This window comes from Syngnathoides biaculeatus, chromosome 21 (genome assembly GCF_019802595.1).
Source record: "Syngnathoides biaculeatus isolate LvHL_M chromosome 21, ASM1980259v1, whole genome shotgun sequence".
Lineage (NCBI taxonomy): Eukaryota > Metazoa > Chordata > Actinopteri > Syngnathiformes > Syngnathidae > Syngnathoides > Syngnathoides biaculeatus.
In genome coordinates this window covers 3840171-3862647 of record NC_084660.1, presented here as the reverse complement: position 1 = coordinate 3862647, position 22477 = coordinate 3840171, and the positions used below count along the sequence as shown (strand labels likewise).

The following is a 22477-nucleotide window of genomic DNA, read 5'->3' as shown; positions in this document are numbered from 1 at the left end:
AATTCAGTTTCGTTGTAAAAAAAAAAAATCACTTTCGGTGTGAAGAAGACGGGGTTACATGGAAGCACTGCGCAACTCACGAGAACTCCACCAAGAAAAGATATACAATGACTTTTCCCTTATTGCCGTGTGTCCTCTCGCACAGAAAAAATAAAAATTAAAAAAAAATATATATATATATATATTTTTTTTTTTTCAATGGCAGCATCCTGATCGTGATGGTGTCACAGGCCACAAGCGGAAGAAATCCTAATGAAGTAGAAATAGTTGGACCGAAAGGTGCCGTTTGCCTCCAAATGCATCACTTTCATAAACAAGATCAGCTTGTGCTGGCCCCTTGATTTGGAATGTAGGTTTTTTTTGTTTTTTTTTTTTATCAGATCCTTCATATTAAAGAGAGCTGAAATCAGCTGCATGTTGACACAAGCGTTGTGGGGCATCCAGATCTGGATCGATGCTCCACAATGCACCAGTAAACAAATACTTTGATTACAGGCCTATATCATGTGATCAAGTTATAGGCCACATTCGTGTGATTTGAACAATATCGACAAAAAAGTTTGTTTTTTCTTTTGTCATCTTGTTTTTTTTGTTTTTTTACGAGTAAATGTCTCCCATGCTTTGTCCTAACAAGTTATTAAGGCCAGTACAGTCCTGTCTTCATACAATAAGAACAGTAAAGACGTGCAATAATTCAGCACTTTCACAAATTCATACTTACTCTTTCATATCTCAGAAATTTTATTTTGCTGTCTGGTATTGAGTGCATCCAAAATGCACTTCAGAGCACAGATCCCTCTTGTGTATTGCAACAACATGATGAGTGTGGCAGTAACGGCAGAGACAGTTTGAAAGACAAACAACCAGGAAAAGAAAGCCAAGAACACACTTGTGTTCATTTTCACTGAAAACAATATTAAGCATCGGGAGAAAAATGCAGTACTGGATATCGTTACGTCATCGGCATTTGCAGAAAACTCCTTCACTTTGAAAATACATTTTCGTTTTCAAAGTTTGAAAAACATGACTTCAGAACATTCTTTTCTTCAAAACAATTATGACATTTTCATGGATAACGGATCATAACTCATATGCATGTCAGCAAAATTTTCGTATATTATGTGGGCATTATCAATTGGCATTGGGAAGAATGGGGGAGGGAGGGCTCCCAGTTTATAAATGTCGCCATCTAGCGGTTAAGAAAAAGCTGTACACTTTCATTCGAGGGTTCGGACAGCGAGCGCCACATATGACGACAAGATGAAGAGTTGTGTTCGTTCACCCTGGCAAAATGTGTGAAACATATTTTTTCAACACAACTGAACAATACCCGTCATTAATTTATCATTATGTTTTGCTTAACAATGGATTTCTGAAATGCTTGACTGTTTCATTTGAATTTCATAAAAGGAAAAATGTTTTCCCGGGGCCTTTGTGTTTGCTTTCAAGAATTCTACCAGATTATATGAAACGGACGCTAATTCATTTAATCCATTCATTACAACACACCATAATATTTACAAGGATTAAAAAAAAGAAAAAAAAAATCTCATCTGCAGCAATCTTGCAGTCCATTTGCGGCCTTTTTTCCTTTTTTTTTTCCTGTGGTTTCTTTCTCTTCGGGTCCATCAGGTTCGGCCTCATTGCACCGCTCACCGACGCCAGTACTTAACACGTGGGGGGGGGGGGGGGGGGGAAATACACACGTTATTCTTGACATGAGAACGAGAGATGAGGTGGATTTGGACTCAGTTGTCATGCTGAATGTTTGGAAAAAATCTTCGCACTGTTAAAAGCCATCTTTAGATGATATTTTGCATTGAAATAAAACGGCAGAAAAGTGTCAATTTTACATTTTTTTTTTTTTTTTTAGGACAACAACCAATTTATATGGTTGTTGTTGGATCAATGAACACAGTTTCAATATGTTGCGCTTCCTGTTTTTCGAAAGCTGATCCTTCAAGGGGTTTGCCGACGCGCACGTTTTGAGGTGGTTCTACATTTGTCCGTGGCGTCGACGAATTTGAGTTACAACCGGGGTTTTGTGCATCAAATATTCGCGTGTGCGGTTTGTGCAAAAAGGCTGATAAAGAACCCGTCACTTACTTGAGCAAACTTGTGAATCTGTTCGACCACGGCGGCGAACAGGGCACCAACGCTCTCGTCGATTAGACTTTGCATGTAATGGACGGCCTCCTCGTCTGACAGGTCCAGCCTGAACTTGTCTTGCACCTTCTTGACCGTCTTGTCCGGCTCCAGGGCGATGTCGGGAATATTGGCGTCCACCATCAGGGAGAAGAGATTGAGGATCAGGTTGGAGTACCTGCGGAGGTGCAGGAATGCCGTGTAGCACTGCTTCCGGAATTCCTGGTACTGCTCGCTCTGCATGCCCCCCATCCCCTCCACCATCTCCTTGCTCAGCTTCATGGGCGGCGGAAGCGGCTTGGGATCGCGGCCCAGGATGTAGCCAAAGTCGATATGGAAGAGTTTCCCTGGAGAAGGAAGGATTAAAAAAAAAATCACCATAAAATGTAAAGGAAATACTGTCCGTATTGTGGTACTCGTGTGTTGGACATGTGCCTTTAAGAGGCGGGGCCAGGGTGCAGCGGCATGTGAATTTTGTTAGCAGCTAATATATGAACACAAACGGCGGAGCAACACATTCAACATAACAGTACTCATAGTTGTATATATTTCTATTGATCCTCAGAGACGTGTGCCAAAAGTGGGTGGCGGGGACCGTCTTTCCCATACCAGTCTTGGTCAGGAGCAGATTGTCCAGATGTCGGTCTCCTACACCCAGGATGTAAGTGATGACGCAGTAACCAGCTGGAATGCAACGGAACGCGCGATGAGGCCCCGGGGCGCTGTGTCTCCGATTCCCCCAAAGACGCGAAAGGACTCACCGCAGCTCTTCACGTAGGTGTCCATCACTTCGGAGCTGATGCCGTACGGCCCCTTCTCATTCGGCGCGTGCTTCCTGAAGAAGCTCTAAGCCACACAACACGGAGTTGGGATTCGCAGTTTTTGACCAATCCCAGCCACACATCCCGTCTGGCAGGAAGACCTAACCCTAACCGTCCGTCCCTTGACATTTTGTACACGCTGTTGTGCAGAAACCAAACACACCCGAACAGAAGTTTCCCCATTTTCTCCCCACAAATCAATGGTCTTGCTCTTCCCCCATTTGCTCCGTTAATTTTTCCCCGTTACGGCTTGAGAACAAATCTCTAACACTCTCGGCTGTCTCTTTCTCACGCCGCGGCATTTGCGTCGCAGGTTTTTGACGTGAATGGCCCAGACCTGAATGTTGCCTTCAGTCGCCAGGACTTCGGCAACCGGGACCGACTGGACAAACTGCATGAAACCTGAAAAACGAAAACATCAAAACAATCCACGGGTGAGCCTCCCCTTTGACCTACGTTGCCATAGTTACCGTGCTTGGTGCTGGTGGCTAAGACTTTGTAAGGTGTCAGCTTCAGGTCCAGGTTCTCTTTCCTTAACAACTGAAACATATTCAGGGTGCTTAACCGCATGTAAATATGAACACCGCACTGGTTAATTACACAACAGTTTGTAGAAATTCAAATAAATTTGAAACAAGAATGATTTATGGTTAGCGTGCATGTTTTTAATGATACGTTTTTGTCAAACAGCTGGCTAAAAGCTGTCGACTGATGGACAAAAATCACTTGGTTGGGTGTACTTAATTACTAAGAGTACTAATACCTTTTTTTTTTTTTTTTTTTTAAATATCTTTTTATCTACCAATAAAAGCTTTTGTCGTCTGTGGGACGCAAAGCTAAAAACTTGAAAGTTCTTACGCGACCCAAATCTGACGCCCGAAAACGTACTTTATCCATGAGCGAGATGATCTGGAGGATGAGTTGATCCTGCCTCAGGTCGTCGCCATGTTTGAAGATCACCGGGTAGGTGGTGCCGTCCTCCGTTTTGAAGATCAGTTTGGCGGGCATCAGCGCGCTCTGACAACAGAGAGTCCGACACGTATAGACGTCGTCGACGTGGGGGTGGGGGACCACAAGTCTGCAAGAGAGCCTTTTTTTCCCGGACCTTGAAGAGCGTCGCCGTCTCGGGGACGATGCCTCGGATCCGGATCTGAGGCTCCAGCGGCAGCGGGATGGGCTCGATTTCCGAGAGGTACACCTTCTCGTTGTCGGCCAGGAGCGCCTGCAGCCGCTCCGTCTGAAGGCAAACGCACAAGCGTTACACAGACGTTGATTTACGAGCCCTGCCGAGATCGGAAAAAGTTGAGAGGTGTCAACAAGTATTTTTTTTCCCCCCCAGAATGAGATGATTCCTGATAGGAAAATGATGTTCCATATATTTAAAAAAAAAAAACACCATTCGAGAACTAATTAAGTTTGGACAGTCTGTGATTTTGAACCTTCTTCTTGCGATTGCCGCTCTCCCTCTGCACGGCCTTCATCAACTGCACGAGGCGGTCCACGAAGGTCTGCTGGGTGGCGAGCAGCGAGCGCATCACCCTCACGCTCTTATCGCCCTAAAGACGGAAGACGGTCGGTGAGAGGAAGGGCGGCAGTGATTCAGGGAGCGGAGTTTGGTCATCGCTTCGGACGCACCTTAAGCAGAGCCTGGCTGAACCTCCTCATGACGTTGAGGTACATCTCGTGGGTCTTGGGGTCCCTCTGCTGTGTGTCCTGGTCCTCGCACTCCACGATCACGTACCTGAGGGGGAATGCCAAGAGTCTCGGGTCAATGGATGCGGCGGGCGCGGGCACAAGCTAACACACGTACCAGTACAAGTAGTTGGCCAGTGTCGAGTTCTTGCAAGCGCGTGAGATGAGAAATGTACACAGGTCTTGCTGCAAAAAAAAAAAAAAAAAAAAAAAAAAAATGTCGTATTGGATGGAAGCCGTGTCAAAAGAGTCCGAGTTATTCTCATTACTACAAGCCTTTGGAATGTGCCCAATTATTGAGTTGCTATTTTCCTCACTTAAAAGCATGCAAGAAAAATGTGCATTGCATGTTCGAGCCCCCGAAAGCCCCTCCCCATTTTACCTCGATACTGTCGCCATCTGCTCCTTCTTTGCCTTTCTGCTGGGCGGCGAGGGCTCCAGATGCGACCGCCAGGATCTGCGAACTGCGCGAACAATAAGCGCAGCGTCAAAACGCCGGGCAATAGCCGGTCCGCACCATCCTGGCCGCTAATCTCCAGAAATCCAACCACGCGAGTGGCTTGTATTGTAAAAGAAAAATAATCAAATCCAGCACCAAGGCACCTGTCCAGTGCGGAATCATCTGAAAGCCCCTGGCTGTCTCTCTTGCTGCCCGGCTCCAGGCCTCCTTGGATATCGCTGAAGTTCTCATACTTGAGCGCCTGGACCAGCTGGAGAAGATACATGAGCAGGTCCTGCAGAGGAGAAACAAAGTGTGGCCGTCAGATTCCATTTTTCAAAGATGAAGGCAGTATTTCCCAACTTTTAAGAGCCAAGCCACATATTTTACATCACCCAAAAAAACTCAACGTTGCGTACAACGGCGGTTCGAATGATGCAAAATGATTCAGTCCCTGTAATTCCATTGAACTCTGCCCTCACCGTATGTTTCCGTTTCTCAATCTTTATCGTTTTGTCAAATTGGATCGTTACTTTTCTCAACCCCAGCGCGCGACGAAAACTTCCTAATGCAGAAGATTCAGGAATCAGAGGGATGGACTGGACTGGACTGGACTGTTCTTCTTGAGCGACTACCTCGTCGTCCGCCTGCCGCAGCCGCGCCACGGCGTAGCGTCGCACCGACGGGTTGGCGAACTGTGAAGACAGCAGCTCCAGGGAGTCCTCCACATCCATGGGCCTCCACTTACCCAGCAGCTCCAGGGCTTGTTTGGCCTCCTGGGGAAGATCCCAGTTGACGCACTTGAGGAACTTTGTCAGCGCCTGTCGACAGAAGAGGACAAAGAGGAGCTGTAACCACGGGGGGGCGGGGGGGGGGGGAAGCACGGCGGAACGGAGGAGTCGGAGCGCACTTTTTCCTGAGTGGTGAGATAGTATCGGAACTTCCACACCAGGTCCTCCTCTTCTGAGCTCAGCTGCTTGGTCGGAGGGTAGCTCACGATGATCTGTTGACAGATATACCCGCAAGAAATTGGATTTCAATGTTTAAATCGGTCGCATGATGTGACCCAGAAATCACTCTGCGGTCACGCGGCAGTTTGGCTCCCAATAAGGGAGCTTCAGAGGTTTCTTGGCTTTACAATTTGTTTTTCATTGTCTGTCAAAAATCAACGGCTCGATTGCATGACACACGGATTTGTGACCTAATTTACATTGAGCTGGTCCCGCGTCGCCGCGTTGGGCTTCAGGTCGTGGTCGGACGGCCCGCTGCGCAGGCTACGGGCCAGTTTGTGATGCTTGCTCTCCACCAGATTCTCCTGCGGTGGGCGAACGGCGAAACGCAATTACGACCGAGCCACCGCATCTTTCTTGTGCGCGTTTGCGGATGCGCCGCTCACCATCCCCATCTGCGGGTCGGGAACTTTGACGATTTCACTGCTGGGGAGAACAGTTGCTGGATCGTCTCCATCCTGAAACAAACAATTCTTCAGTCCGCCATCTGTGCGCAAACTATTATCCCAAAACAGTTTCAGATCCAATTTGCCGTTCAAATGAAATGGCTTAAAGGATGCTTTGATTTCCAACAACGCCCCAAGTGGATGCGCACCTGCATCTGGTGAAAATGACACGTCACCTCCGTATTGCAGGTTCAATTTAGCTCCTTCCTGACATCCAGAGCCTGTCCCTCGGTCCAAATGGATCACTTTACAACTAGTTCCTTAACAGGAGTGTAGCCCACCTTTTCATAGTAGACAATGCTGTATTCTCTGTCGTTCATTTTCACTCGGGGAAACTCCACCATTAGGTACATGAAATTGGAGCTGCGCTTCTCGCTCTGGCAAAAAAAAAAAAAAAAAAAAATCACATACAAGACGTCCGGATCAAATGTCGCGTTCCCTCGTGTAAGTGTGGTCAAAACTGGGTCAAGAACTCACCTCGTTGATCATCTCGATCTCCCTGAAGGTCAAGCGGTCCAGCCAGTCCACCTTCACCATGTGGCCCTGCCGATGGGCCTTGGTCAGCTGCGTGGGGAAGAGAGCGAACTCAAGGCCGAGGTCGTGCCGGGCGGCAGCAACGAAATGCTGCACGATATTTGTTAGCGCACGTAAACACTGCAAAAATGGAGGTTAAAAGTCATCTTAAAACGAGCTGCAATGACTGAATTATGGGGCTTTTTGACGTTAAGCTAAACTTACTAATAAGTAGACATCAAATCATTTTTGAATTAAATCTCCTTTTCCCATCAATTATTTGGACAATATTATTTGCAGTCTTAAGTTATAAGGGTTTGTCCACTCCTCTAGGGCCTTAAAATAATATTCCCAATTTTGTCGCCCCAATTTGAATCCATTTTTTGTCCCTTCTTTCGCTTAAAGAAAAAGCAAACAACGAGAACAATATTTAAAAGAGCCCTCTGATTTTTCTTCACGTCCCTGATGTTGTTAGTGCAAGCAGCGCACCTAAGCTGGAATGCACTCTGAGCGACGGAAGCTCCTTTAAAAATAATACTAATAACTAACAGATTTTTCTGAGCAATCCACTCTTATTAGATCGATACTTTTGATTTGCAACAAAGCTGCATTTTGTCCTATGTGAGGCTCATGCGCACACACACACGCCCACGAAGTTCATTTCAGTCAGAATTCACGGTGCACGTCCGCGAACCCTGACCGCATCGTCACGCACGCACACGGCTAACCGCCCCACTCGTACTCACATCGCCGAGTACCTCCAGATCGGGGCCCTAGAACAATATGGCGCTTTAGGGCAAAGACTTGGTGGCAGAGGCTTACGGTTCTTTGTCTGGCTAAAGAAAATACCTTGGCTAGTCTGCCCATCTGGTCCTCGGTCAGACTGTTGCTGGTGCGTCCCGGCGTGGCGGTGGCCTCTGCGCCGTCGCCCTCCACACCTGGCCAAACCTTGAGGTCGTGCATTCCTTGTCTGAACATTCTGCGGCACAGTGGAGGTCAGTCATTTTTTTTTCCCACATCCGTCCAACAGTTTACAATAAAACGGATTATTGGACGATCAGACTCCTGCGTTTTTTTTTCAATTGAGCAAATTCCCGCTGGAAAGTTTTGCTCACCTATTTTCACACTGAAAAGCATCCACAACTCACCCGTGTTTGCCAAACAGGGTGACCGTGGTACCCCCGATGGGGACGGCCCGACCGGGGCCGTAGATGTCCCACACCGTGAGGGCCACTTGGGCGCTCTGGGGCAAGTCCGGGTACTTGAGCGGCAGTCGCAGCCACTCATTCCAACTGGAAGACAGTCGTACCTGGTCATTTGTGGAACACTTGCGCTCGCCGACCGCCACATCTCGGGACTCGCTACTCACTTCCACCGCGTGCTGAAGGCCTTGTAGGAGGTGCGAACCGGCAGGGCCAGAGGCTTCCCTTCGGCAAACACTTGGCAGGTGACGTACAGATCTGAACAGTGCTCCTGGTAGAGACCTGAAAAGCGCAGCATGGGATCCTCCAGCAGGGCTTTGTAGCTCTTCTGCTCACGCTTGCCTTCCAAACTCCCTCTGATACCGCGTCAACACATACATGCACGCTTAGTTAAGTGTTTTTCTTTATGAAACTTAATTATGAATTTACTAGCACAGATTAGTGCTTAACTCCCACCCCAAAAAAATGTACCTGGTAGTATGTGTTCATAGTAAAGTTTTATTGCCCCCCCGGCACCCACATCAACACCTCGCGATGCCAATGGGTCCTCGCTTTTCAAAATGACACAAATTTGTCATCCATGTAAGAAAAATGCAATGTTAAGTCACCAAAAAACACCGTAGTTTTTTTTTTGTTGTTGAAATTTTACATGTATGTGCTCGATGTTTTAAGTGTGCCGCAGTGTGAAAGAACAAGAAAGAAGTCCAAATATGACAAGTCAGATGTCGGGAATCACGAGCAGGTCACGAGACACCAATTACCCTCCGCCACATTTTAAAGACACGACTTACATTTTGAGATGCACATTGATGTCCAGATCGCAGCTATAAACATAATTGAACGAATCCGTGTCCATTTTCCGGCGGAGATGAGCCAGAATCGGATCAAAAAAACGTTCATAAATCTCACTCGCTTCCTGAGAGCGGTTTGTTTTGCTACAAGGCCTCAGACAGACTCCAAATGCTCTTATGCTACATAGATTCAATTAATATATCGCAAATGTGTATTAAAGGCAAATATGTAATTTTGGGAGGATTTTCCGTGGTTTGTTTGTTTATTTTTTTTTATACGACTACAAGACGCCCCGGAAGTGAATGATATCTGTTGCCAGACTAAGGCAAGCAACTACCGAAGCGACTCTGTGCAGAATGTCGAGCAAAGCGACGATCGACGGGGCTTTGGCTCGATTAGAATCCCTAGCGAGGAGAACTGTGGAGGAAGTGGAGAAAAAGGCTGGCTTCCGGGTAAACACTAAACATAAACGCTTGAATTTAAAGGGCAATACGAATAAAACTGTTTGGAAAACTCCTCGTATATTGTTCGTTTATTTGCGTCTTCAGTATTCACGGGGAGCCAAACGTAAAAACGTAATTTCCAGATGTATTTATTTGGTCAAGAATGGCTGAAGGAAAGGAAACAAGGATGATAGGATGATGATACCAGAACAGTTGAGGGATGGACAGAAAAACTGAGAGGAGGAAAAGGAAAGAAATGAAGATGTCTGAAAGGACAGAAGAAAGCCAGGGAATTGACAGACTCGGGGCGGATGAAACAAAGGGGATAAAGAAAGATGATTGAGAGAGATGGAAGAAAAGATGTGTGAAGGAAGGAAAGTAAAATGGAAGGAGGTGAAGAATGTAGGGAATAAACTGGACACAAGGGGGTTAATGACGGAGGAGGAAGGCAAGATTGAAGGCTAGGAAAGGTGGGATGAAAGGAATTAAGGCAGGCAGAAAGGATGAAAGAAACTAGGGAGGGAGGTGAGAAGGTAGTAAACAATGGATAAGGAAGGCTGCAAAAGGAACACGGATGGAAGGAAGGAATTATGAAATGAAGTCGAGAAGAAAGGAAAAATCTGAATGAAAGGGGTTTATGAAAGGAAGGAAGATAGACCAATAAAGATGTCGATTTTGGAAGAATGGCAGTCCTCCAAATTACTGAAATTGAGATTGAAGTTATGTTAAATAATACCACAATACGGTGTCTGATTTCAATCAGACTTTTATTAGGATGTATTAACATATAATATTCATTTGGAGGTATGCAATCAGCATTTAGCCTAGAAAAAAAATGAGTTGCATTAAAATGGCTCTTGCGACATCAAAAATCATGTACAGAAAACTTTTAGGGTCACCATTTTTTTTTTTTTTTTTAAATCATCTTGGTACACGGTCAAATGTTAATGCTGTTGGTGCCCGTGAACTGCGACTCATAGGATGCCAAGGCCGGGTTGGTGGGCAGGATCTTGATGGGCAAGTCCCAGCTGAAGGTGTCGACCTCGACGTGCTCGGCGCCGGCCCACACCGTCGCCTTGGACTCGTTCTGGAGCACGACGGGCGGCTCGGCGGGGTCCCGAGCGGTGACAAATTCAAAGTGCAGCCGCCACCTCAAGATCACTGGAACGTTCCAGTCGGATTTTTCATCCCGCGCGACTGCCGGGTATAAAATGGTTCGCTTCGGTCGTCGAACTCACCGATGTCCGTGCCGAAGCCCGGCGTGACGTTGAGCGGGACGGGGAGGGAGAAATGGCTCGACGCCGTGTGCAGGCACGATTCCAGGTGACGTCCGTGACCGGTCACACTGAAAGGCTGGCCGGGGCGCCGCTGGTACTCCTGCCGTATCTCCTCTTCGCTCTGGAGGCTCACGGAATACTGGCAAAAAGAGAAATGAACAACTTTTTTTTTTTTTTTTTTTTTATGCAGAGGGCAATAACGACTTGATACCCTGCTGAGTCAATTTTCATGGGGTTTATTTAGTAAGGTACAGCCATCAGGCAAATGTCACGTTCTGCGAAAGTACCTGCAAGCAGGGAATGTCACCCTCGGAGAAATTGAACGTGCCGATGATGTCCTCTCCGAGCCTGTACAGAGTCTTGAAGATGCAAAACATTGCCACTTTCCCTCGCATATTGGTGATGTTGAACATGTCTGGAGAAGGTCAAATTTAGAAATGAATCTATTTGTCACTTAGAAGCACTGGACCACAGCCAGGACAACTCACGCGGGCAGCGCCTCGACGTGGAAATCATGAGCATGTCGAGCGCCCTCTCCAAAGGCCGCGCGTCCCTCCGACTGGCTTCCTCTTCCTCCAGGAACGGGTTCGACGGGGAAACTTCCTCGTCCTGAGTAAACGTGGGTTCCGGCATGCCTGGAGATCAGAACGGAGTGGATAGCGGTTACACGCCGTGGGATAGAGCTCATCGCCAAACAAAAATGTCACCAAAAAAGTGGATGAAGAGGATCCAGCGACGGTCGCCTGCTAAGTTTCAGTCATATTCAACCCAGAGAGAATAGATGTGACTTTTGCTGTATGCTCTGCACAGTTTTGGAGGATATAATTCTCAGCCCAGTTGAGTTCAGGGTAGACAATTTCACTTAAATGTGTCACCGCTAAATGGTTGCACTGGTAAAGAGGGCACATATCCACCACATTTGTTCTCACCCTGCAGAACTAAAACCCGGAAGGGCACTCTGAGAAGTTTGATGGGAGAGTTGACCCTTTGACAGCCGATGGTCAGTTTGTAGACGTACTTCACGGCCTGGCCGCGGAAACTGGGGGGACCGTCGGCGGGTACGACTTCGCTGTATGAATCTGCGGCACAAAACAAGATCGCATCACGAAAAACAAAACCAATAAAAAACAAAGACATAAAGTCTTGTTTGAATCTCATGACTGACAAGTTTTGCTCTCTCCTGGATCTAGACACAGGTCACAGAACAGGATCTTGGGTGGCGTGTCCAAAACACATTGGCCTCGTTCACCTGGTAAAGACGGGAAGATGCACAGATACAGAAAGTTAGACGGTGTCTTGTATTGCGTCTTCACTCACTGACCTCTGCTCGGAATGAGGACCGTCTCGCTGTCGACCTGGACGTCTTGCTTGTTTCCCCGGCTTGGCAGACTCACTCTGCTCTCGCTGGCGTGAAACTGGCAGTGGATCTGAGCACTGGCCCACGCCAACATCTCACTGGTTTATAATACAAGAAAACAAACTTGAGAATCACAACGATTTAAAAAAAAAAAAAAAAAAAAAGGCAACAAGCTAATTCACACGATGCAGCCATGATAAACACCGGACTGTTGTGAATAGATATTGTGAACATTTGTGACGGCATTCCAATTTACCTGCTCCCAGAGGTGGAAAAGTGGGTCATGGGGTTCCTGAAAGTGATGAGACACTCCATCAGCTCCCCGGCCAGAAATACAGGACCGCGAGCCATCGAGGCCACCACCTCGATCATCTGGATGAAGGAACACGACAAATAATCCGAATGAAACCACGGAGGACAATCCAACAGTATCCCACACGACAGCCTGTACACACAAGCATGCTAAACTATGCTAACGTAAGAGATGCTACATCCCACTGAATTGAAACACACACCTTGTCCCACGGAGAGAGCTTTCGTTCGGACTTTATGGGTTCCCTTTGTCCGAGTTACAAAGCTAACGGGTTAACCTCTTCATACATCGCCGTATGTTGTACGTAGAAACGATTTTTTTTTTTTTTTATCAGGACCTAGCTTCGTTTACCTCCATTGCGAGTGTCCTGGTTGGACGACGGCATGAAAACAAAACAAAAAAAAACTCTTGACGGTGAAAGTAAATATAAAAATAAAGCAAGCATATAGTTCATGTATTGAAAAAAATAATAATAATACGACATCAATCACTCTATTCAACTTCAACTAATTTAGATCAAAAAGAAAACCGATGGACTACAACAACTGTTTTCGGTTGGCCAGCAAAAAAAAAAAAACAAACATGGCGTAGCAGAGCCTCCCGTCACACACACACTACAGGCGGCATGTTGCTATGGTAACTTTACGGGGTGTCATTTTATGCGTCATTTATTGACATTAGCCTCGGAGGTTTAAAACGTATTCGTGGGCGCAACGCAGGTCAAATTCGGCGTGGCCGAACGGTTGTGACGGCGCCGGGTTTCATCCCCTACACCCCCATTTCCGGACTAAAAATGGTTTCGCCGTGAGTGGTGGTCTCGCTTTCTTGCTTGTTGTCCGACACCGTCGTGACTTCCTGCCTGCTGGCCGAGCACACCCAGCCGCTTTCTGCTCGGAGCTCAACGCTCCCGCTGCTGATTCAAGGTACATAATATCAATTCGCCAGCTGCTGATAGTCATCGAGCTTCTTCAAGGCTGGGTTTGGTCGACGCAGACGTGACGGAAGCGTTTTTCATGTCGTGTTTTGTGATTCATTTTAGATGTCGCCGTGACATGAAGGCTGCCCCGAGAAGGACGGTCGCTAATGTGCGTTTGAGTAACCCTCATCATGGCCCCTGGGGGCTCCAACCTAAAGGCGCCTTGATCGGCTTTTCGCCCCTGGCCCAACGAACTTGTGTTTGACAAAGGGGAGTGACAGCTTCATCTCGCTGCTTCCTGCTCCAACCAACCAACCAACCAACAACAACTTGAAAATGGCTGAAGATTGGGGGGAGAGATCCACAGCGGAGCTCATGAGCAGGTACCTGCCCAAGGAAATGGGGCACGGGGTACCCCTGGCTGGGTGGCGCATCTGCTTGGCCCATGAGTTCAAGGAGAAGAGGAGGCCTTTTCAGGCAAAGGATGTGTCCCTGGCGAACATTGTGGAGCACACTGGCCTTGGAATCAGGTGATTTCACGTCTTTACCGTAACTCTGGCCCATATGGTCTTTGAAGATAATCTAGGTAGTTTTGTTTTTTCAAACTGCACGGCTTGCTCCTGTGTGATGTCGCTATCCTTTCTCATTGCCCAGGTGAGGCAAGGCGACCTCCAAATAGACATAAGCACATACCTCGGGTCAAAAGTTTCCCAACGCGTCAGTAGATCACTCTTGCTGTCCTGCAGAAAATAACAAAACAGAAATGTTCTCTCTTGGCTACTGAAAATAGAGGAATCTGTCGATTTATTTGTCTATTCATTGATCAATCTGATCGATCATGCAGCAAAATGTTCAACCAGACCACGGTACTTCGCTGAACCGAAGGGTCCTAGCCTAATGCTAATATCATTCCAGCATCCGTATCGGGTTGCTTTGCTGGCCAAAGTCAGGATTTTGGTTTTGCGACAACACTGGGTAGTGATCGTGCACAATATATTTTCACTTTTCCCGCAAAATACACAAGAAGCTCCCCCCAAGCTGGTTCAACGGCGGTCGTGTGTATACGATGCGTATGTTGCAATCTCGAGGACAAAAAAAACAAAAAAAAACGCTCCCTAGTGTACAGGGTGTGGTGGCTTTTGTTGCCAAGGGAACATTTGTTAATTATTGCTCCAGTGGCCGCTTGTCAGAAGAGACTTTATACAGTGCAGCCACTGGAGAGCATGGCAGACGGTCATATTAAATATCGTGACTAGACGTCAACCACTTCAATGAGACTACAGTGAATCCCACTATTCCCGAACCCTCTGTGAGAGGTGAAAAATCTTGATATCAAGAGACCGTGTAACAATATTTTTCATTGTATCTTACCCCTCATGCCAAGTTTTTCCACTCCTGTATTGTTTAAACAGTTGAATTTGATGTCCATTGAAACAGGCTTTTCAAGGGTTCCCGAGTTGTAGCTTCAAGCTATTTGACACGCTCTGTTCGACCGTCCCTGCCAGTTCTTCTTTTCTCTCGGAATTTGGACTCGCTGGTATACTCTATAAACCCATAAAAAAAACGTGGTTTAAACATCGGCTCTATAGCGGGGGTGGGGCAGGTGTTGAGTATATGCAAGTTTGTATTCCTCAGTTTTCCTGTATGTTTGCGCTAAGGTTAGATTCACGTCATCGTTTGTGGCTTGCTGTCCTCGATCCAGATCAGGGTGACAATCGTTGTCCCTGTCCGTGTGCCCTGACGACCCTGCGGAAGAACGGGCGGCGTAGCCCGCCGCGGCCTTGCGTCACACGTGCCAAATGATCCCTTTGCACATGGGTGGGCCATTAAATACATCTTTGGCCACTCGTCCATCCGTCTTCTAGCGCTTCTCCGGGTCGGGTGGCGGGGGCCGCAGCTTGAGCAGGGATACCCAGACTTTTCCCTTTCCCCGGGCCAGCTGAGAGATATCGTCCCTCCGGGAGGCTGCTTGGACTAAATGACTCCAACCCTGTAGCCTGCCGGCCTGAGAAGTCACTAAATCGGCGATTCCCAAACATTGTGAGCGCTCATCAGATTTGTTGGCAGGAAATCGTTCCAGTTGAATTGGTCCAAAAATGATTTATCCGTGATTGGCTGGTGACCAGCCCAGGGATGGGGTTCCGCCCACCCCCCGACCCTAATGAGCAAAGACTTGTTGATCTGTCCAAGCAATACAATGAAATGTTCTTCTTCTACCAGTTAAGTAGAAGTCTGCTTCGACTGTACTATTAGTTCTGATGCATTTGTGCTCTTTCAGGTATTTAAAATGGTGGTACAAGAAGACGCAGGTAGAAAGGAAGGCGCCGTTCATCGACATGTTTCGCGCACAGCCTTTGCGGCAGATATACGGTGGGTTCGTGCCGAACCAGTTTGAAAAACCATTTGATTTCTTTTACGCGCGCATTTTTCGAAAACACATGTATTCCCTCGACTCGATTCGGCAGGTGCCCCCCTCGGCGGTATCGGAGGAGGGACTATCACCAGAGGTTGGAGGGGGGAGTTTTGTCGGTGGCAGCTCACCCCCGGGATGTATCAGTACAAGACTGTCGCAGCTAATCAGGTAGACTGGAAAAGAACATTTTGAATAAGTCCACCCTGCGCAATCCCAACGACAGCTCGAGTGACGAAAATAGCCTGCGACCGATTTAAGCAAAATTGGTCATCGCTAATCTACACTGCAAGTAATAACAACCGAATGCTGTTTTTTTGTCTCTCCCAGTTTACCGTGTGTTTGCGTCGCGGGGGGCAAACGGTTTACCAGCAGGTGCTCTCGGTCGAGCGCCCGCCGACGCTGCAAGGCTGGAACTGGGGGTTCTGCGGCGAGTATGCCTTCTATCACGCCCTGTACCCCCGCGCCTGGACCGTCTACCACCTGCCGGGGCAAAACGTCACGCTCACTTGCAGACAGGTTTCCCCCGTCATTCCTCACGACTACCAGGTAAACCGGACCCGGGGGGGGGGTGGGGGTCAACGTTTGTGCTCAAGGGTTCACGTTTGATTTTAAAAGGGACAAATGGGGCAGTTCGTTTGTAAAATAGTTTTGTTTTTTGTCGTTGAATAATGATTAACTGTCATTTTTAAATTGTATTTGCTCATTGCTCATTTAATGAAAGAATGGCGTGGGATTATTTATAATTCATCCATCTGATTCGGAACGCAGGTCAGGCTGCCGCTAATGATTATCGTAATAATCGATCTATATGTCAATTACTCTTTTGAGTAATTGATGGTCAGATATTTTCGTTCTTTGTTCATCAACAAGACATTATTTCAAATTAACAGTGGAGAATTATATCGAGTCACTTTAGGGCAAGAGACTGCAAGGGTTCAGTTCCACGTAGTGAAGCAACTCACATTAACACAGGATAATTAAAAAAATGAATCTGAATGTAATCAGATATGCAATCATCTGAATTATCTACAAAATGCATTTGAAAATGTTCCTTGTATAGTACACATTTGATCTTCTTTTATTTACAGTAAATCGATGAACATTTAATGACAGAAGTGAATGTAAAACTAATAAGTACATTTTGTGTGTAGTGTGTGTGTGTGTGTGGGGGGGGGGTTTGGCAAACTATCATGCCGTGTGTGTGTGTGGGGGGGGGGGGGGGTTTGGCAAACTATCATGCCGCAAATATGACAGTATTTTTGACAATGTAAACCTGAAGTAAGATCGACTCTCCGGAAGGACTCCTGTTTGCCGGTGGCGGTGTTCGTTTGGGACGTGGAGAACAAGAATGACTTCGCTCTGGACGTCACCATCATGTTCACGATGGTCAATGGGTCCGGGCACAAGGACGACAAAGGTGGGGGCCACTGGAATGAACCATTTCATCTTGAAAAGGAGGGGGAGGCTGTGTCTGGGGTGTTACTGCATCATTCCTCAGCAGTGAACCCTTACACTTTATGCATCGCAGCTCAAGAGCAGGTTCAATATTCAACTCAAGTGGAAATTTTGCACTTGCAAAATCCAAGTAAGTTTATTTCATTTCATTCCCCCCCCCCCCAGCCAAACAGGGAAGTCAGCCATCAAACTGCGTTCAGTCCAAAGGGAACCTGCTGTGGCTTGTGGAGCGACCTAATCACTGACGGACGCCTGGACTCTCCCGCGGGTCGGCGGCACAAACCAAGCGCAAGAGTAACACTCGTTTGGCGGAGAACCACCGACCCAAAAACGCGTCTTTTCTGCCCGCCCCTCCAGGCTCCAGTCCACCGACACCCAAAGGAGAGAAGGTGGCTGCGGCGCTGGCTGTTGGCTGCTCCGTGTTGCCTCAGCGCAGAAACACCCTGGAGTTCTGTCTGGCGTGGGACATGCCCAAAATCACCTTTGGGTCTCGAGAGACGCAGCACCACAGGTACAGAAGGCGCTACTAACGTACGATAAGTCTCCTTGCTGCTGAGTTAAAAAGAAAATATCTGATTGGGCTTCCAGGCGCTACACTCGTTACTTTGGGAGCGAAGGGGACGCGTCGCCCTCGCTCAGTCACTACGCCCTGGCGCACTACAAAGTCTGGGAGGAGAAGATCGAGGAGTGGCAAGCAAGCGTACTGCGGGACAGGTGCGTCACACCACGTTGCTCCTCCACATCATTTGGCTGGTTTATTGTAATCAAGGGAAAGAGTGACAGTCTGGATTTTTTTTTTTTTTCTTCTGCTAAATGATCATTTCAAAAAGTGAATGGGCCCCGTATTCGTTGTATGCGATTGATGATTCACCTGTGACGTTCCGCTCCCAAAGCTTGAGACTCCCGGTGTGCCAATCCCACCCGCAGTTCCCTCCCCTCCTGGTACAAGTCGGCTTTGTTCAACGAGCTGTACTACGTGGCCGACGGGGGGACGGTATGGACGGAGCTCCGCGAGGACGCCGACGTCAGCGGCGGCGTGCGCGGCGAAGACGGCGGCCTGCCCGCTCAGCCGGCGGTCATCAAAGAGTACGGCCGCTTCGCCTACCTCGAAGGTGAATTCGACGTCGCGACGGCGCTTTCACTCAAGCCATTTCCCTACGCGCTAAATGTCATGCACTTTTTTTTTTTTCTCTCTCTCAGGTCAAGAGTACAGAATGTACAACACGTACGACGTGCACTTCTATGCTTCTTTTGCACTTATCATGCTTTGGCCCAAACTTGCCTTGAGTATGCAATATGACATTGGTATGATTTCTTTTGTTTTTTGTTTTTGTTTTTTGCGGGAGGTGGTGACTCAATTGTCTAATTTCAATTTCCCCTCAGCCGGCAGTGTCGTTCAGCAGGATTTAACAGAGAGGTTGCATCTGATGAGCGGCAAGTACGCCGCGGTCAAGGCAAAAAATGTGGTGCCTCACGACATTGGAGATCCAGGTACACCCAAGGAGGACTCTCCAAGTACAACGACAATGACCAACGTTCAAATACGCTTGCATCGTACATAGAAGGATCGTCTCAAACTGTGCTTAAATAAGTAGCCATTTCAAATGCATTGAAAACAAAAATGAGAATTTTTAGACAACTGGACTGTTATTAACCAATGTATTCTACTTCATTGAGGGGAAAAAAAAAAAATCATTAACCATGTGAAAAAATTAGTGCAGTGATTCTTCTCTTCAGCCCTTTTATTGCCTGATATATATATATTAGCATTGAATGTTAAATTTAGAAACATGAACTTTTATTATGTACACACACACACGCAAAAGATTCCTGCTTTTTATTTCAACCCTTCACTTATTTGTGGATTTTTTTGGAATGTGCCATTGGCTTGTTGTTATGTAAAGTATGTGATTTGAATCAAGAAGGTTTGGCAAACACTCATCGCTGTCTTTTATTCTTTGTTTGTTTGTTTTTCTCCACTTTAGACGACGAGCCGTGGCAAAGAGTGAACGCCTATCTCATTCATGACACCGCCTTCTGGAAGGACTTGAACCTAAAATTTGTCCTGCAGGTCTACAGGGACTATCACCTGACCCAGGACGAGCAGTATCTGCGGGACATGTGGCCCATCTGCCAGGTACAACTGACCTTGCTTTGTTTCTTTCTTTTTTAACCACGACAAGATTCCTGGCTCAGCGGCGGTTTAGTATTCCCTGCGCTCGCTCCGCCAGGCGGTGATGGAGTCGGAACTCGAGTTCGACCTCGACGGAGACGGCCTGATCGAGAACTCTGGCTTTCCTGACCAGACTTATGACGGCTGGACAGTAACTGGACCGAGGTCAGAGGAGACTTTTAAATACTTAATATCACTCGCTATGAACTGCAAATTTCCAGGACAGACGGGCAGAGATGTTCCACGAGAAATCTGCGATTATACATGATAGTAGCGGGGACATGTATGGTGACGTGTAACTCCAGCGGGAAAACTTGTTCGGTATATCCTTTGGCCTCTGTGTCTGTACTGGACAGCTGGGAGTAGGAGTAAAGGGAAGGAAGCCATGATAGGAAAAGCATGACCCCTGACAAAAACAGGAAATTGGGGATTTTCCATCTCGGGCTGAGACTCAACCGTACCAAGTGCAATGTTCATTTGAGATTCTGCTGGGTTTTGCTGTACGTCGTCTTAGTGTCCCACCAATTCATTCTACCTTTCAGTGCGTACTGTGGCGGGCTGTGGCTGGCCTCCTTGTGCGTTATGTGCAAAATGGCCAGCCTGCTCGACAACCAAGCGGCGGCGCAACAGCGCTATCGAGACATCTTGGACAGAGGCAGCGTCGCTTTTGATAAACTACTGTGGAACGGTAAGACCCAACACCCGCTGAACCCTCGCTATTTCCACGCATTTACGAAAACAATCCTCACCTGCCACTGTTTATTTTCGAGTCGTTAGAAGTGGCTGGGTTAATACTTGAAGCCCTTCAAACTCCCCTGAGCATGATGACAACTCACTAATATCATTTCAAATTCGTTTTACATTATCCTAAAATCTCATTTGTTTTGTACGGACTCTTAATGTTTACAACCCTGAAATGTGTGCACCTTGCCCATTACATTTAGGAAAGTACTACAACTACGACAGCAGTGAGCGAGACCTCTCGAACAGCGTCATGTCCGACCAGTGTGCCGGCCACTGGTTCCTGAGGGCGTCTGGCCTCGGAGAAGGAGACTTCCAGGTACCCGACTAAATCCCACGCAACACACGTTGCACAGGGGCTGCAGTGTGTGGCCAATGGTGACCAATTACACAGCTGAAGTTGGAATTTTGATGATGACGCATTCTCTCTCTCTCTCTCTCTCTCTCTCTCTCTCCCCCTCCCCCTATCCTCCCCCGTCTAGGTTTTTCCCAGAGAAAACATCCGGGCCGCACTCCAAACCGTTTTCGACTTGAACGTGATGAGCTTCGCCGGCGGTCAGATGGGCGCCGTCAACGGCATGCGGCCCGAGGGCGCGGTGGACCGCTCCAGCGTCCAGTCCGACGAGGTTTGGATCGGCGTGGTTTACGGACTGGCGGCCACCATGATCCACGAGGTAAAAACGGCAGCAGTGGGAAGTACCAATACTGTACTTAATGTACTTTGATTTTTTTTTTTACTTTCTTTTGCACTTGTTACTTTTTGCTTGTTAAAGGGATTACGAAGAAAGTGTGCACACCCTCTTGTCATTGGGGATGCGGCTGTGTTCAAAATGAACCAATCGCATCCTTTTTCAATGGGAGTCTGCACACACCTGCCACCATTTTAATAAGCTCTGGAAAACGTTTAGCCAGGCTAGGAAGTTTTTTGGGTTTTTTTTTCGTCTCTTTGCCCAGACATATGAAGAAGATGGGTCATTTATTGCGACGTCCGTAACAGCCAGAAATTTGGAAGAAAAATTCCCACAGGGCATTCAATGTCTCTTAAGCAGTTTTCTTCTCATCAACACGATCCTGGTTGTTCTTCAGTCCTTCCGTGAATCCCAAACCTTTCTGATGTCATCCCCCACCCCAGGGTATGCTGTCTGAAGGGATGCGCACGGCGGAGGGCTGCTACCGAGTGGTGTGGGAGAGGCTGGGCATGGCCTTCCAGACGCCAGAAGCTTACTGCGAGAAGGCCATCTACCGCTCGCTGGCGTACATGAGGCCGCTCAGCATTTGGGCCATGCAGCTGGCTCTCAGCCGCTCGCGTGATGATCGCCAGGCGGGGGGCGGAGAAGGTGCAAGTCAATGAGCTCCCCTCAGGACCCTTTGGAAATCCCAACTCTGATCCGTTAGGTTTGTCTGCAGCCTGAAGGTCATAGCCTTATTTGAATTCTGTTTTTTTCCCCTCCCGTTTTTAAGATGCCGGCGGTGTAAAATCGTAGCCCGTGTGTTCCGACACCTTGTCAATTTGCACGTCGTTATGCAAATACTGTTTTTCTTTTTATTATTACAGGTGCTTGTAAATTGAGCTTTCAAATAACCTTTACAGTTATTTGAATACTGTCCTAAATAATAATATACAGTTACCGAAACGTGCTTTTTTTATGCATACGAATGTTGCACCTTTTCTCATATCAAGGTAGCTGCACTTCTAAATGTTTTCTTGGACCCGCACCTACAACAATCCTCCTGAATAAATTACTGTCAAGGATGATATGGCTATTTTGTGTTTGTTGTTTTTCATCACAAGCGATTTTTTTTTTTGTGTGCCCACAATTGCAATACAAGCATTCGTGCAGCAGATGGCGACAAGCGTTCATATTTTCCTCAGCATTTCTATAACGTTGTGGTCAAACGTTTCACACCACGACTAGAATTCAAATATTGTTGTAATCTACAAGGACCACGTATTCATTTATAATAAGGCATGGGCTAAAATTGTACCCCTTGATAGAGTTGTAGCAGGCAGCATGGTGGAGCATCTGGTTAGATTGTTGGCCTCACAGTTCAGAGGACCGGAGTTCAAATCCCAGCCTCCCCCTGTGTGGAGTTTGCATGTTCTCCCCGTACCTTCCTGTGTGGATTTTCTCCAGGCGGGCACTGCGGTTTCCTCCCGCATCCCAAAAAATATGCAACATTCATTGGAGACTCTAAATTCCCCCTTCGGTGTCTATGTGCTGGCAAATAATTCAGGGTGTGCCCTGCTTCCTGCCCAAAGAGAGCTGGGATAGACCCCAGCACTCCTGTGACCCTTGTGAGGCTGAGCGGCTCAGAAAATGGATGGGAT

At 47.3% G+C, this 22477-nt stretch overlaps 3 protein-coding genes across 6 annotated transcripts; 1 reads left to right on the top strand and 2 right to left on the bottom strand.

Moving 5' to 3' along the window:
* Positions 1-724: 724 nt before the first annotated feature.
* Positions 725-9377, bottom strand: pik3c3 (phosphatidylinositol 3-kinase, catalytic subunit type 3). Of its 2 annotated transcripts, XR_009793347.1 has the most exons (24): positions 9060-9377; positions 8436-8624; positions 8215-8358; positions 7916-8045; positions 7031-7117; positions 6835-6930; positions 6494-6565; positions 6308-6412; positions 6008-6100; positions 5733-5918; positions 5262-5392; positions 5041-5122; positions 4777-4844; positions 4602-4707; positions 4406-4522; positions 4072-4203; positions 3855-3983; positions 3437-3506; positions 3304-3368; positions 2907-2991; positions 2755-2829; positions 2324-2492; positions 2107-2253; positions 725-1667 (listed from the first exon to the last, which is right to left on the bottom strand). XR_009793347.1 is itself a non-coding variant. In XM_061808633.1 (23 exons), the coding sequence occupies exons 1-23, from the start codon at positions 9122-9124 to the stop codon at positions 1653-1655; spliced, it is 2628 nt and encodes an 875-aa protein (XP_061664617.1). In that variant the 5' UTR covers positions 9125-9377; the 3' UTR covers positions 725-1652. The 2 variants fall into 2 exon arrangements, 1 of the variants encoding a protein (XP_061664617.1); XM_061808633.1 differs by having other exon boundaries at positions 2107-2492.
* Positions 9378-10251: 874 nt separating this feature from the next.
* On the bottom strand, positions 10252-12941 carry rgp1 (GP1 homolog, RAB6A GEF complex partner 1). Of its 2 annotated transcripts, none has more exons than XM_061808732.1 (9): positions 12802-12941; positions 12394-12509; positions 12102-12235; positions 11946-12029; positions 11710-11859; positions 11269-11415; positions 11068-11195; positions 10742-10919; positions 10252-10664 (listed from the first exon to the last, which is right to left on the bottom strand). In XM_061808732.1, exons 1-9 carry the CDS (start codon positions 12805-12807, stop codon positions 10441-10443), a joined length of 1167 nt encoding a protein of 388 aa, XP_061664716.1. In that variant the 5' UTR covers positions 12808-12941; the 3' UTR covers positions 10252-10440. The 2 variants fall into 2 exon arrangements, with proteins under 2 accessions (XP_061664716.1, XP_061664717.1); XM_061808733.1 differs by lacking the exon at positions 12802-12941 and adding an exon at positions 12653-12796.
* Positions 12942-13232: 291 nt separating this feature from the next.
* On the top strand, positions 13233-21904 carry gba2 (glucosidase, beta (bile acid) 2). Of its 2 annotated transcripts, none has more exons than XM_061808731.1 (18): positions 13233-13373; positions 13490-13896; positions 15645-15736; positions 15832-15947; positions 16107-16325; positions 17079-17318; positions 17400-17502; positions 17592-17745; positions 17823-17948; positions 18162-18346; positions 18435-18539; positions 18618-18725; positions 19220-19371; positions 19466-19572; positions 19950-20095; positions 20352-20467; positions 20631-20822; positions 21281-21904. In XM_061808731.1, exons 2-18 carry the CDS (start codon positions 13703-13705, stop codon positions 21497-21499), a joined length of 2574 nt encoding a protein of 857 aa, XP_061664715.1. In that variant the 5' UTR covers positions 13233-13373; positions 13490-13702; the 3' UTR covers positions 21500-21904. The 2 variants fall into 2 exon arrangements, with proteins under 2 accessions (XP_061664715.1, XP_061664714.1); XM_061808730.1 differs by having other exon boundaries at positions 19442-19572.
* Positions 21905-22477: the final 573 nt, after the last annotated feature.